Below are 15,637 nucleotides of genomic sequence, written 5' to 3' on the forward strand. Positions count from 1 at the left end.
GATATAGTGAGAAGAATGAAGACACTGCCAGCAAATTAGTAAAACCTCGAGATACAGTGCAAACTGCTCAACAAGTTGTCAAGATACTACTGGAAATAACAGGATTTCTAATTTATCTGTTTTAGATTGGTATAAACTTGTTTAATGCATATTTATATATGCATTAAATTAACCATATTATTTAGGACTGCAAACATTTCAAAACAAGTGCTTTATTTCAACACACCTTCCATGTCATAGTCAGCAGTAACCTCAGCATCTTCACAAAGCAAAGTAGAGCTTGTTGATGAAGGTAGCCCAATATTAATCTTCTCTAGATTCATTTCATCTTCCAAAGTTCTGATCCAATCTGGATTTTTCAAACTGATGTTTATAATCTTGCCAAGTAGCTGAATTGCCAAAAAGGTATGCACAAAACAGAAATTGTTAAGAGTAGGATATTAAAATTCAGCATTCTAGATTTAGAAAGAAAAAAAAAAATAGTGAAAATGTCACAAATAAGGTTATCAGAATTTCTGGTGCTAAAAAGTGACAGTGACACATCACAGAAGTAATTATACTTTTCACTTAATTTTGGTAAGTAAGTACATTTATGCAGTTTGAACTGTTAATTATAACTATTTAATATTTTTCTAAAGGAAAATAAGATTTTCCTTTTTAGTTAATAGGAAAACTTCAGGTTTCTTTATTCTGACAGAAACTCTACTCTTTGTAGAGAAAACCAGACTTGCTTATACACTACGTTAACAAAGCTACGTGACTACCAAAAGTAAAACAAAAAAATAAAATTGGATGCAACAGCCTAGTATGGAACGTGAAAAACTTCATTCTTAAAAATACACAAAGAAAAAAACCCAACCCTGACCAAGAAGTCTTTAAAAAGCTGGATTTTCTCTTGCTATAGGAAAGTTCAGTAATTTTTGCATTACCTCAGTACCATTCAAATTCATAACATTCAAAGCAGAGCTTCCTTCCAAAAATGTTACCCACATCTTGTCTTCCACGAACCTGCAAAGTCCATTGGAAACAATAATTAAAATACTTCATCCTACCTATTAACTTTTGAAGCCTCTTATCTTAAAGGTTTTTCAAATGGTTCACTTCATGGAGAAGAACTATTCTTTTAAGCTCATTAAAATATATATATAATTGGCTAATAAGCTTTAATTGAATGTATCCTTGCAATGACAACCAAAAGAGAGAACCAGGTAAATTCACAGAGTAAAAACACTGTCCTCTTAAAAATTATGTGACTACAGTTACACATTCAATAGTAATTGTGTGGCTACAGGTTAGACATTTGTATTAGTTGTTCCACATGACATCATACTATGGAGTTGGCACTATGCTCCTGGTCATCTAAAAAAACCCAACCAACCAAAAAATCCCAACCCACAAAGCCCAATCCTAAACAAAATAACCCCCCCAAAACCCAAACAAAATACCACAAGACTTATAGTTCAATTAATGGCTTAGTGAAAATGCAACATTCACAGGAATCCTCTCATCTTCAGTTCATTTAAAATTACTAAACTAATTTTAGAATACAAAATTTGTGTAAAATTACATAAATAACAAATCTTAATTCATACTGATTTCTGACAAAGTCAGTATGATACTCTATCTCAAAAATAAGAGTATCTGGAAAAATTAAGTCTGAAAACTGAGACACATACAGGTATGTATAACTTATTTTTACCTATAAAGACATTAAAGTTGAAATCTGAATGTTAAGAATTAAGTAGATCGTAACTGAAATGCCCGCTAAGAAAGTAATTTTATTCACGAAGCAGGTGGGAACAATGAAGAGGAATGGAGATTAAGCATAAAAAGTCTTTTTAACCTTATAAGTATAACTTCACCATAGCTTGCAAATTTTTGAAGAAGTTCATCAATCAAGTTGTCATCAAAATAGTTTTCTTCTGCTGAAGAACTTTTGATGGAGACCATTACAGTACCATCAGGTGGTCCTTGCATTGCAATCACCTCCTTATAAACCTTTTGTCTCTCTTCTGCTTCTATTTCAAATATGTCAATGTCAATCAATGCCACCACAGGCCTTTGAAATACACAAGAAAAATCTGTAAGCAGAGTATCTGAACAACAAAATATATAATATGAATATTAAATTTTCAATTATTAGGAAGTAATGTATAAAATAAAACTGAAACCTGTGATCAGATGTTTTCAGCTCTGCTCTTCCATAGTGCAACAAAGTACCAGGATTCCATGTATAAGGGACGTTACTGTCACTGTGAAAACTAGCATTCAGAAGATCCAGGTCTTCAGCTACAGTCAGTATTAATGAAAACAAAAGGGGAAAAACACCATGATTGCAATAATATGCTTTAAAAAATAAATTATTTGTAAATAGAGAAAAAAGAGAGTGAACCAAAACCGAGTGTTCTACAGATAAAACCAGAAGATCCTTTTGAAGTACTGAAATATCAGCAACTGGCACCTGATTCTTGAGCCTCTTGATCAGCATCGCTGTGTTTGCTGCAGATGCTATTATAAGCTTTCTGCCTCATACAAAGTGAGGGACAGAAGTTCAGAATCACTGGCACTGTGAACGTCACCAATTGGATTCTATAAGCCAGTGAAAAGAATATTTTAAACAACTTAAGGAAGCACTCAAACCTGATCGGTCAAAAGGCCATTTTCTTCTTCTCCAAAGAATACGATCTGTCCATGCTGGTGTGCGACATTTTTCACTGGTGTCATAGTCATCAGAAAATAGATCATATTTGTATGTAGGAGCAAAATTTATTTTCCCTTCCAAAAATCCCCTAAAAATCTGTGAGAAACAAGGCAGTTATGTGTCATGCCAGAAGACAGAAACAGATGGGAAACTGCTTGAAACTAATGAGAATTCTCTTTTCTAACAGTGAAAACCTGTATACGCATCGCAAAAAAAAAAAAAAAAAAAAAAAAAAAAAGTAATTTGATAATACGAATCCTTCTCTAAATTTTATCTGCTGAAAACATCCTACATTTGCCACTAAGACTAAATAGTGACCCTGACCCAGACAGATCATCATTAAACAGAAGTATGTCAACATTCATATCTTTAAACCCAGGCTCATGAGCAACCTACTGTTCCTCTAATGTCATTCAGAACTTGAGGTCATCCAGTACACTGATGCTGTCCATCAGTGTACTGGATGGACAGTACAGTTTAATTAGCTGGTTAGTTGCTCATGTGTCAGCAAAAGTTGGGAATTGAGGTTTATATTCCATGTACCTATCTAAACATGCAAAGCATTCTTCCAAATTGACACAAAATGCCCCATGAATAAATAGGAGGTAAGGGCTGGCAAAGAGAGAGAGAGTCCTTAATATATTAGATATGAACTGAAATAATAGAGAGGTTATCACCGTTTTTTCTCAAGTGAATAGGAAAAACAGAATAAAAGGAGATAGTATCTGCCAAGAGTACGTATGGTATTTAGAGATACGGTGTCAATTGAAATGAATTAAAAAATCCGTTAGGTGCTTTGCAACATAAACAGACACAGTCAGCTGACACAAGACCCCAGAAGGCCAGGAGATATGCTCCCTCCTTAAGTGTTTAAACTAGACATTAAGCTAAAACCCTTTTGTTATCTTAACCAGCTCCAGCCTTGAGTTTAAACTTTTATGAGGAGTTTTACTTAACATCAGAGATCTGCAAAACAGAAATCTAACTTAAGTCTTACAGTCAAGTCTGCATCAAGTGATAGGTTAGCCTGCTTTTCTTATTCGAAATATAAATTGAAATCCAGTCAATTTAAAAATCAGTGTCAGAAGATCAATGTCAGAATGTCAGAAGATCCATCACTTCTTAGATAATTAATTTCTTTGCCTCTGGTAATTATTTCTTAACCTACTTTTATGAAGAAAGTTGCTATGTAAATGCCTTTTTCCTGAACAGCAGATACACCGGGTAACAGCCACATGAAACAACCATGCAGGTACCCTTGGTAGCCAGCTGATACCCGCTGCTGCCCAGCCAGCCACTTCCAAATAATGGAGTATTACCCACCAGTGCAATACTACCTCCCTTCTTCTCCCCAGTCAGGAGACTATTTTGAGGTTTTTTCATATTCAGGTAGTTTCCATAGATCCTTCCAGCTTTATAACTGTTCTAAGTGTCCCCAGATCCTCTACACCTCTCTTGTTTTGGTCAAATTAACAAATAATCATGCTGTCTGCCCACTTGAATGTACCTCTCATTTTATGTAGGAACTGGGCTATAAAAAAAAAAAATCAAAAATTATCAAGTGTTTTTCTTCCTGTTCTGGTGCACAAGACACCAGCACAAACGGAAGAGAACTCTAATTCAGAAAAATCATTATGATCAGAAAAATAATTATGATCAAAGTATTGGCAAGTAGACAAAACTAACAACAGAGGCAACAGAGGATTATCTGTTATTTTACCATCTATAGCATTCCCACATAAAGCTGGAAAGAAATAACACACAGTTGCACACAAAATTCAGTTAATTACAAACACTCCATTAGTTGCTATGTGCTGCCTCCCAAGAAACCCTAAAAATTAAAAATCTGAAGGTTTCTTCAGACTTTGCTACTCCATTTTTTGGAGTAACAAAGTAAAAAGGTCTACAGTTTGGACTGTGCCTTTGTCCAATAGAATGACACAGTAGCATCATCAGACCTATCACTGGTATTTAAAAGTAATTTAAAGTAACTGGTAACATTACCAAAAGAACTTCTAAAGATATATTTTTTAATAGTTGCACCTGCTTAAAATATATATATAATAAGTAAACTCCAACATAAAGTTCTAATAGATGATAGAGTTTCCTTATTTGGTGTCACTGGCTCTTCAGCTCAGTTACTATGAATAACTTATTAAACGTTGCTATGTCGCACCCTTCCATACCACTACCTGGAAAAAAGTGATAAGCAAAACATACTGAGGATATAGATTTACAGAAGCACCACAGAAAATTGCTAAAGCCAAAAAGAAAAATAAAGCATTTTTAAGTAACATGTTTAAGATACCTGTCCAGAATTTTTCTGATTGATAAGTTGGTCTCCTGCTATAAGGGAATCCCAGTTCTGTTGTCGTATTAGCTCCTTAACTTCCTCATTTGGAATATCAATTCGATAATTGAAGTCACCACACCAAAAGATATAATCATGGGAAAAGAGCATCCTTCCCTGTCAAACAGAGGCACACAATGAAGTTAAAAACATCCAAGAGATGCAGAAATTCAATTTTTAACTGTAAAATGTAATGCATCATTTCAAGCTGATGAGGACAACTGAAATACACATTAGTATTTAGTGTTCATATGGCAGAACAACATAGCCAAGTGTATGGTATTCACACATACAGAATATGAAAGAAGAAGTAACATCTCTTATGTAGTTTGCATTTCTAAAGAAACATGAGTCATCTGAATTGGATTCTAAAACTCTTTAGCTTTCTACTCCTTTTTTAGAAGTCTGTTTTAGAAGTCTGCTCTGAGATGGCAACTGCTACATATGTCACAAATAGGTTACAAAGGAGAACAGAATACTACCCTGGGATCTTGTGGCATAATACCCTGACAAACTGCAAATCAAGGGCTTTATTATTCAGATTATTTGAAGACTTTTCGGTTACATACAATTTTCATGGCTAGGGAAAGACAGAAGGGCTCTGTTAGTTCAAACAAAGCCTAAGGCTTAAAGTGAGAACTTTTACCTCTCTGTTTTGATTTTTGCATTGCTCTTAAGTAAATCAAAGCAGATGCACTGGCAGATTAAAATAGCAGCATTTAGGAAACTGTTTCTAGGGACCATAATAATACAGTACTTTCAAGAAAAACAAAACATGACCATGGGGACAAATTTAGAAATTAAAAAACCCTGTAAAATAAGGTGTGAGAATCCTGCACAGTGCCATAAAAAATAACAAAGGACAGTTTAACTACAAAATTTAAGACAGCCTTAAGTCTCAAGAAAGAATTTTGCTGCACTGATAAAAGTATCAAGAATTTACTTTTACTTGGTGTTTGATAATCATTTATGAGAATATGGTACAGAACTGCACAATCCAATTTGACAAAAATGGGTGAACAAGAAAATGAGTGTACTGAAATGTGTACTGAAAATAGTGCTGTTTTCCATGGATTTTTTTCCCATAGTTGATTAACTCTAGTGCCTACAAAAGTTCTACTGCCTGTAGAATCTATCAGGTCTTTTTCCTATGCTAAATCCTTGATGCCTAATGCTAGGCAATGAATTTATGCTTCATTATCTCTATCAGTCATTACACTGGAAAGGTATATCCTTTCTGCAGTCATCTATTTCAATAAATCTTGTGGGAACTTAATTATCTCTGAGGCCTCTAACCCAAGGAAATTTGATTTCCACAGGAAATTTCTGAGGAGGGGAAAAAAAATAAATAGAGCTTTTGGATGACACTGCTGAAGCTCAAAGGGTTCAACTTCTTATTCATTATGGAATTTGAACACTGTTGCTTACCATTGGAAAACTGAGCTTGCGAGCTATTTCTATGAAGTCTTCATTTCTCTCTTTAACTTGCGATTGCCCTGCAGCAAAATGACTGCAGACAAAGCAAAGACTGGATGTATGAAATAACATCCGAATTGCTACTGCACCTTTATTACCAGTGGCTCCTCCCATGCCAGTCTTTACAGTATCAACAGCAACATCCCTGAAAGAGTTAAACAACTATTAAACCTTCAAATACAATGGCACAGAATTTAACAGCTTTAAGTATGTTTGAGTACAATATTATGTTGGTAAGAGACCATTTTCACATTGTTCTTTCAGCAGTAAGGCCACTGGGCTATTTTAACAAAATGCCAACAGCTATTGAGGAGGTAACAATATAAGACTTCAGCTTTTCAAGCCCTCTTGGCAACTGATGAGGCATTTTAAAACTACGATAAAAGAATTTAAGCAACTAGTTCCCCAGAAGACAGAACAGCTGGATTAGACCCTCATACGCTTCTTAGTACATTTGTATGTTAGCTTGCAATACAAAGCAAACTGAAGGTGACCCAACTTGGGCACAGCTGTGTGTTCACTGACCTGATAAAAGGCGCATGCTGGGGCCTGATGAACACAAAAAGGCAGACGCCCACCAACTGCTCAGAAGCCAGCAGCACATACTTGTAATCTCTTGATATCGTCTTCTGCAGTTCAGCAGCCCAGAGCTTCTGATTGGTTGTGCTAGCAGTGAAATGAAAAATGCCAGTTTTAAAATAAATCTAATTAAGCAGGTATCTAAACTGTTGATCTAATTGAATAACCTTCATAGAATCACCTTAACTAAACCCTGAGGTAGCAAGGCAAAGCCAAGTTGTGAATGGTGCTCAAATGCCTTCTAGCAGAGACACAAGCTGCCATGACATCATCATTTCAAATTCAGACTCATAAAATGCTGCCTCACTTTTCTCAACACCACAGACAATGTTAAGAGCCAGGGCTATCTTTCCTCTATTTCTGAGGCTAGACTAGAGGAGCAAAACCTAAGAATTTTTCTAGGGAGTTACTGCCTAGCCTAGAGCTCAGTTAATACTGGAAAACAGAGATGTCCATGTCTTTGATCAAGAAAACTTCCTTGGACACCTAATAGACTATGGTTTTCAGAGCTAGTATTGGAAATAAATGAAAAATATCAGACCTGGAGACACCGTTAACTAGACACAGTGTGAAATTATGGGATGACAAACTGCCACTATGTCCTCAAGACAAAAGCCTGTGCAAAGGTTGACAGTGTTACAGGCTTTAGATGCTTTTTCCAATGCGTTTAAGCTAGATAAACACCAGAAAACATGCAAAATGGGCAGACAAAACAACAGAGAAAGTGACTAGGACTACACATACAGACTTCACCACTGGTAAAAATACTTCTTCATAACCCCCTCTACTAGGGGTGAGAGATCCAAACTCATTGATATACATGTAATTCATGGAACGACAGCAAAACCTGACACTATGGAAGCAAACCTTGCTTTAAACAGATCAAAATTTGATGCGAGGCACTATGTAAAGGCATACCAACAATACATGCTTTTGGAAGGAATTTCACAGGACTTGCTGTTTGCAGCAATAGGAAAGCACAGATAATGCAGAACCCTACAAGCATCAGAGGTAAATTCCTTCAAAGTGTTCAATGAAGGAAAAAGTTGAGGGACTGCTAAAGGTGCAATCCAAAATATGGCCAAGTACTGACTATTTGGGTCCTTAAGATCACGTTAGACATGATCTAAGTGATCACAGCTTTGCTAAGAAAGCTGAGATGAAATCTGCAATCCTGGCACAGAAACTGGCAGAGAGAACTGGAATACAGTCAAAAATTAATCCAGACTAACCCCAACCATTACAAAACAGGAGAAAAAAATAAACAACATTTTACTTAAAAAATATGATTATCAACTAAACAGTTCTGTACAGATTGTATACCGACCTGGCATTCACAATGTTTCCTGCATTTAATTCCACCATTTCTTCAAATCCAATGGCAAATATGTCTACAGGCTTGCTTTTGCGATCTGCATTTAAATATTAAAAAATCTAATTGTCATTTATAATTAAGAACCAAGACGTCATGTATCTATTTTAATGTTTATGATCTAATTACAAAAATCAGAGTTTTCATGAAAAAATTGTCAGAATACAAATATTACCTTGGAATTCATGAATTCCAGCTAACTTTGGTGCATCTAGAAGCCAGTCAGTGAGGGTCTGATTTCTAAAGGCAATACTTCGAAACTGCTTCCCTCCGTTGACATTCCACGTCCCGACACAGACTCTAATTCTTTTCGGTTTTGCATACTTATAAAAGTTTTCACACATACTCTTTAGCACTTTTACAGATGCTGCAAAAACATTTGAAAAGACATTATTTTTATATAGAATGTTTCTCCAGAAAACTTGGCAATGAGAGCTTTCCCTTTAGAAAATGGCAACAAATCCATGCACAGACATATAGAAAGCTAAACTGTGAAAGCAAGATGAATGCAACTTTTCACAAGGGAAAGTACATTTGCAGGCATACTACTTGTCTGGGTAGGATACTGACTGAATGAAAGTCAGCAGTAATTTGTTCAAAGTAACATATATATAAATGATGCATAAAAGAAACATAATCTCTATGTTTCATAAATATCTGTCATTCTTTCACTCTACGTGTGATTCTCTACGGACACCACTATTTTTCATACATGCCAACAGAGGTATCTACCTCATTCTCACAGATTACATTCATGAAATTCAGTCTCCATTACAAAACCATCTGGCAGATATGCTAACTTCTAGAAGTGTAAAAATTACTGATACAATACATTTACTAAAACAGGTAAGGTACATTATCATGTAAGCCACAAATTTGAATTATTTTTTAGGTTAGTTGTATTTCTAGAATTCTGCTTTAGTGAGGAAAGTAGGCTAGGATTCAAAACAATTAAACTCATTTCCCTGTTACACCAGCCCTTCTCTGTGCCTTGTTTCTATCTGCCAGATGGGAGAGAGTGTAATGACCCATCTGTAAAGGGCATTGTGAGAAACAAATAAACAAACAAGATTATTCAATGGTCAGATACTAGAGTTACAGTGATTTTAAAAGTGCCTTCATGAATCAGCTGCATAATATAGTCATACAGCTATATTTCCCAATGCAAACAAACAGGCCTGAATATTTTTTTCAAATTACGCTCCTTTTTTCTTTAATATCAGTGGGATAAAAATTGCATCAGGTGTAAACAGTGTTGTTTGCATTGTAGTTTACCTAAGTGATATTAATTTACCTATTTTGAATACTCTCATGGTTATGAGACTGTGAGAATCATATAAATAATATTAGATGGAATTCTTCCATTCACTGTGCACTGTCTTGCAAAATGATCAGCTACTGGGCACATTATTTCCATTCAAATCACCACAATAGGATGATTAGTAAGCTGTTGTCTTTTTAGTTATCCTTTTAAGCTTACCACCTTTAAATTCACTACCAAATCTTGGCTACCCAACTAAAACAAAAACCAGGGATTCTCAAGCTCTCATGGTTTTGAAACAAATGGAAAACAATAAAAGAAAATAACATATTTGTTGTTTGTGAACTCATTCACTGATGAACTGACTGGTGTCTCCTTGGGGTGCTAGAAGCAGATCATGCTTGGGATCATGCTTTTCTTATTGTAACCCAGGTAAAACCCAGGTAAGTCAAGAAAACAGCAAGGATCTAACAGAATACTTTATACACCAGGTGAGAGCCAAATACTGAGTCTACTTCTGAATGTATCTACACAGTAGGTGACACTCAAGAAGTCCACCAAATGCCAGAAAAGCCTCTGAGGATCAAGGACAGAAGCTGACCACTGAAAAGAAACCAATCCAAGAAATGTACCCACAATATGCACAAGCACCTAAATAATCCAAAGGATTACCTGAACCCGAAGAACCCAAAATAGCATCACAGACACTGCGAAGATCTGCACAGATTAGCCTTCACAGTACTCTGAGCAAGTTGAAAAGCAGAGTTTGGACTTTTATTCTCTCCAAATCCTTCCTTTTCTTTTGCAAATTTAGCAATTTTCAGCTTGATTTTAGACAGTTACTCCAAATAATTCATATTTGCTACCAAGCAGCTTTTAAGAAAAGCTGCAAAATAGACAATTGCCTATTCATGACATTATCATGAACTCTTAACGTGAAAAGTCTTTCCAAGATAGAATCTGACTGCAGAAGTGAACTGACAACATGCTTACTACAAGCACGAAATTCATACCTTTAAACTAGCAAGCTTTCTAAATTGTAGAATGACTCTTTTTCTGAATCAGAATAAATAAGAAAAAAACCCCCAAATTTTCATGTTTTTCAAAATACTGAGTGAGCCCATTGTTTTTTAGAGCTCCTGAGCCTCCCACATACACTATTTTTGCTACACATTTCTAGCTATTTATCTTTTCAACAAAATTGTATCTCACCCTACAATGTTTAAAATCCAAACAATTATATTTTCTGTTATTTTGCAGAAAAAATACTTTAACTGCTGTTCATACTAGGAAGGCAGGCATTTGGAAATCAGTTCTACAAAGGGAATACCGATTTTAAGTTCTTGGTGGGATATTCTGTGCAACTGAACCCAACTGAACTATTTTACTACAACATCCAAATGACTGCAGATATATTTCAAGATGTGCAATTTGTATCCAGATGAAACCCACAGTGAAATGTTATATCAGGAAGTAAAAAAATAGTTGACATGTATGACTGTGAGTTATAAGCTAGGCTGATACAGTCTAGATAGTAACACCATAAATGACAATGTGATTGTTTATTCCAATAAACAGTTTTTAAAACTGACAAAATGCCAGTGAATCAGTTAATTTCAGGTGTGTATTACCTGTGATTCAGATTTCACTATTTAAGTACTCAGTAAGACTTACATAGATAAAGTAAAACACTAATAGAAAAAGCAAAACTGTAAAAGGACAAAAACATTTAAAGCTCAAAAATACAGATTATGTTTAAAGCGCTTTTCTAAGGGGGGGGGGGGTGTGTGAGGGAGAGAAGCTTTAAACACTTGAGATGTATTTGAACAACAATCTAGCCAATGACAAATCCTTATGATTTCTTCCAAGGATCCTCCCCTCTTCAGTACCCAGGGCTAGCAGCTACTACTCAAGCACACAGATTCAGGGGATACTGTGCACAATTTCGCTATTCTTTTAAAATGGGAGACTTGTCTGAACAATTATTATGAGCTTCCTTGTTTATTTCCCTCCTTCTCTCCCTTTGCCTTCCCAGGTATTAAGAACATACTTTTATTCCCTGTCACCCAGAAATTAAGCACCCGATCTGGTTTCACTAAACCTACTTCCAAGAGGTAGCACAATGAACCCTATTAAGGCAATAGGTCAGAAATGGATGTTTAAATTTTCCTGACACAAAGTAAACTCTGAACATATGAGCATTAGGAATATTATATTTTAAATACTAGTTTCTAGGAACAAGGACACAATGAAGTGTTGCACAGCTGACAAGTACTCGCAGCTCTCCCTTAAAAATATGGCATATGCATATATTTTATCTCCCCAAATAGAGCAGCTTCATGTAAAGAGCTTAAGTTAAAACAAAAAGGAGAATTTCCACTAAGAATTTAAAAATTTTGAAAATGAAGTCTGAATGCATTATGTTGCTAACTTACAATGATAATAACTAAGAGCTTTCAAAAGCTGCTTAAATTGAAGAGATCTTTCATGTAATTTTCCTCTATCTAGCTCATCCCTACATTCTTATTATCATGTATCACTTCTTCATGTTCACAGTATTGCTGAATCCTCCAAAGCCAATCTCTCATGTTTTAAGAGCAACATCACAGACATTGGTCAAGATACTACTGCAATGTCTCAAAGTAGAAAATCAGGAGTTAACTATAAAGTTGCCACTTCAGGCCTTCTCTTCACTGAGAGTTTTACCTAAAAAGATGTTCTTAAACTTTCATTTTGTGTCATATGCAGAGGTAACTTATCTCAATGGTTTTGACTGTACTTTTGCCCACAGAACACAAGTGTCAGTATATTATTTCAGATCATTCCAGTACAACATTAACCTTGGCTGTGAGATACTACAAAACCAGTCCGGCTCATGCAAGAACAGAAGCAGGTATAGCCTTTTAACGGCAAATAAGACGTTACAAATTGCACTGAAGAATTTTTAGCTCTTACCCTAAACAAAACATGTAGATGAAACAAAAATATAGGAGCTCCCAAACCAGATAAAAAAGCAAATTCCTCTACAGCTAGAATAAACCATTTTCAAAAATAAACCCCAAATGATTGGTTGCCTCTTTCTAATATTTTTCACCCCTTATATTCTTACATTTTCACTTCTTTGTATTAAAGGGTTTTTCTTAGATTAAGGGATTTGGGGGCACAGGAATGCCAGATCCAAACACTACTAGGAAAATTGAGCCCACAACCAAGTATTATGTAAATAGGCACAAGAAGAACAATAGCTGCTCAGATAGTTACAGCTTAATTTACTATACCTGATTGTAATGATTGCTCTGAAACTATGGATGCAGTAAGAAGGAAACAAAAAAAAAAATTAGTCAAATAAGTAATTGTTTTTTTAAATTTTTCCAGTAAATGTGAGAGAACATGTTGTAATATACAATTTATTACACATAACCATTTGCATCAGTTAAAGCACATCTTTTATGCTGCAAAATCTAAAAAGTTCCACAACAGTATTAACAAATTGTCTTTTCTTGCTTTATTAATAATTGATTTACATATGATGAAGTATTTCTCTAGTTAATTCATCATCTAGCAGACAATGCAAAGACATTACGTTCAGTGAAGAGGGATTAATGTTCCTCAGCTGACAGAAGCTGCAAATAATGAAAAGATAGCTTGCATTCACAGAGAAAGTGAGAAGAAAGTGAGAAGAAATGAGAATGACTTTCAACTAATTTTAAGGTAAGGCTAATTTAGCACATTTCAGATACAGGAAAAGTTACAATAACACAAAACCTTGTGGTAAAGGAATGAGAGGAAAGGAATCTTTCAGGTTTCACATAGAAAATATAAAAATACCCACAAGCTGAAGACTAAAACTGGGCAAGAATTTTCTTTCTGTGCCACAGATTTACACTGAAGCTTTGACACATTTTTCTCATTCTAGGTTGAGAAGTGTTCAGAATAAAGGGGGAAAAAAAAGAAAAGGAAAAAATAAGAATGTTATTAATCCCTAAAATTGGCAATAAGCCACCATTTAGGACACTCGTACTTGGGATCTCGAAAAGGAGACTCAAATTTAAGTTCCTTCTTTTCCCAAGAACTAGCTCCTCTATTTTTTACTATCCCAGGAGTGTATTCTAAACACAGCCCTACACCTGGCCCTCTTAGTATTTCCCTGCCTGTTAGACCTGCAGAAGGATGGGACATGACTGCAGTCTTGAGGACTGTGTAGACTACACCTCTGTTTGGGGATGCAGGATGCTGTGGTTCAGCTCCCTGTTCTGCTGAGGTGAACCATCTTCCTGAAACCAGAGCCCCAAGTGCACATGGCTACTCTCCCTGAGCAGACCTTCTTATTGAAATCTTTCTGATTTTGATGTCGAAATTCGCACACAGACTGACAAAGCTTTTGTGGTGCACTTGTTCCTGGGAAAGACTTCTTCTCACAAAAAAAACCCCTATTTTATGATGTAAAATCATACATCAGGAATTTTCTGATGGCTCCTGTTATCTTAAGCTGTCTTTCATTCCTTTTTGTTCCTCAGTATCTTAGAAACCAAAATGAAGATAAGCTTGAGAAAAAAATAAATGCTTTCTATCTAGTTTAATACCATGGTGAGAATTTCTTCACTGACATGACAGATCAAATTAAGGAAGACATTTAGCAAACAATAAAAAACCCCTAATATCTTAATAAATCAGGTTTTTCTTTCCCCAATTCAGCATGTAATTGTCACGATTAACACTTGCTATAAATGGATTTGAAGAACTGAGCAGAACATATCTATCATGCATCTACAGTAAAGTTCTGACAAATATGCTCCACCAGACATCAACAAAACATAAACAGTAAAGAGATTACTGCAGCATGTTAGTTTGGTAATATTAGTAAAGCAGAAGTAACTTTCATCTTTTAATAAGCCAAGAGAACATAAAATAGCATTTACACTTTCCAATATTGCTTTGAAAACAGACTCCATACAGCTTTCTTACACCAAATAGTTATCAGACAGATTAAAATCCTGAAAGACACATACCGCGTAAACTGCTGGTGGTTAAGAGAGCCCGTGCTTTATCTGCTAAATCACTATTTAGGGTATTTCCCAATAACAAAACATCAATGGCCTCCTGCTTGGAGCTATCAAAAAAGTTATTTTGAATCGTTCTGGTCACAGAACGAGCACCATCCTTCAGCTTTCCAGCCTGTTAGGGAGGAACACGTATAAAATATTTTACATTGGACACTGCTCACAATAACATTGGCAATATTCAGTAACATATTTGTAAACTACATTAATGATTTTAAAATCTAAGGCAATTTCCTTCTTTAAGTGTTAAAGTCTTCTGAGCCTACTGTACTATGTTGTGCTTTTTCTTTCCCCACCCAAATGCTAAACCATACAGTAATACCTTCAAGGCATATCTAACAACCAGATTATTCCAGTTTGAATTATTTAAAGTAAACAAAATACTGCAGGGAGGGAAGTAACTTTTTTTCCCCTAAACCCTTAGTCTTCAAAAATTGATATAGTGCCATGTTTAGACCATGATACGGGATTTTGGGCTTTTCCCCAAATAGTGAGAGATGAGCAAGCACTTGAGTTTAAATATCATGATACATGAATATATATGTATGTATGTATATATATATGAGCATATTAGTTCAGAACTCACATTCTGAAATATCCATGTTAAAAAAAGAAAAAAGAGATAACTTCAACTTATTAAGACCCCTTAACTTTTAAAAAATCATGCAAGTCTCATGCAGTATCCCAGAAGGAACATATACACTGATCTATAGCTACATATATACGAAGACACTGTCGTTGCACAGACTACCAGCAAGTGGCATGAACAGTGCTCCAAAAGAAGTATCCAACTACCTGAGCTAAACAAGAATCTCCAAGAGATGTACTACTACTACAG

The 15,637-nt window shown here is 35.4% G+C and overlaps 1 protein-coding gene across 11 annotated transcripts in view; it reads right to left on the reverse strand.

The window, feature by feature from the left end:
- SYNJ1 (synaptojanin 1) overlaps positions 1-15,637 on the reverse strand; it is a 66,447-nt gene that overhangs the window by 21,555 nt on the left and 29,255 nt on the right. For 7 of the 11 annotated variants that reach the window (XM_030477630.1, XM_030477629.1, XM_030477628.1 and 4 more), the window contains exons 12-23: positions 14,749-14,914; positions 13,018-13,041; positions 8,654-8,845; positions 8,434-8,518; positions 7,053-7,193; positions 6,480-6,672; positions 5,010-5,168; positions 2,641-2,797; positions 2,172-2,289; positions 1,844-2,059; positions 930-1,008; positions 227-389 (exon numbers count right to left, since the gene is read on the reverse strand). In XM_030477630.1, coding sequence (XP_030333490.1) covers positions 227-389; positions 930-1,008; positions 1,844-2,059; positions 2,172-2,289; positions 2,641-2,797; positions 5,010-5,168; positions 6,480-6,672; positions 7,053-7,193; positions 8,434-8,518; positions 8,654-8,845; positions 13,018-13,041; positions 14,749-14,914 — 1,693 coding nt within the window. The remainder of the gene's footprint in view (positions 1-226; positions 390-929; positions 1,009-1,843; positions 2,060-2,171; positions 2,290-2,640; positions 2,798-5,009; positions 5,169-6,479; positions 6,673-7,052; positions 7,194-8,433; positions 8,519-8,653; positions 8,846-13,017; positions 13,042-14,748; positions 14,915-15,637) is intronic. The other 4 variants (XM_030477627.1, XM_030477636.1, XM_030477631.1 and 1 more) reach the window with 2 other exon arrangements.

The sequence above is a fragment of the Strigops habroptila genome, chromosome 2, assembly GCF_004027225.2.
Source record: "Strigops habroptila isolate Jane chromosome 2, bStrHab1.2.pri, whole genome shotgun sequence".
NCBI classification, from domain to species: Eukaryota; Metazoa; Chordata; class Aves; order Psittaciformes; family Psittacidae; genus Strigops; species Strigops habroptila.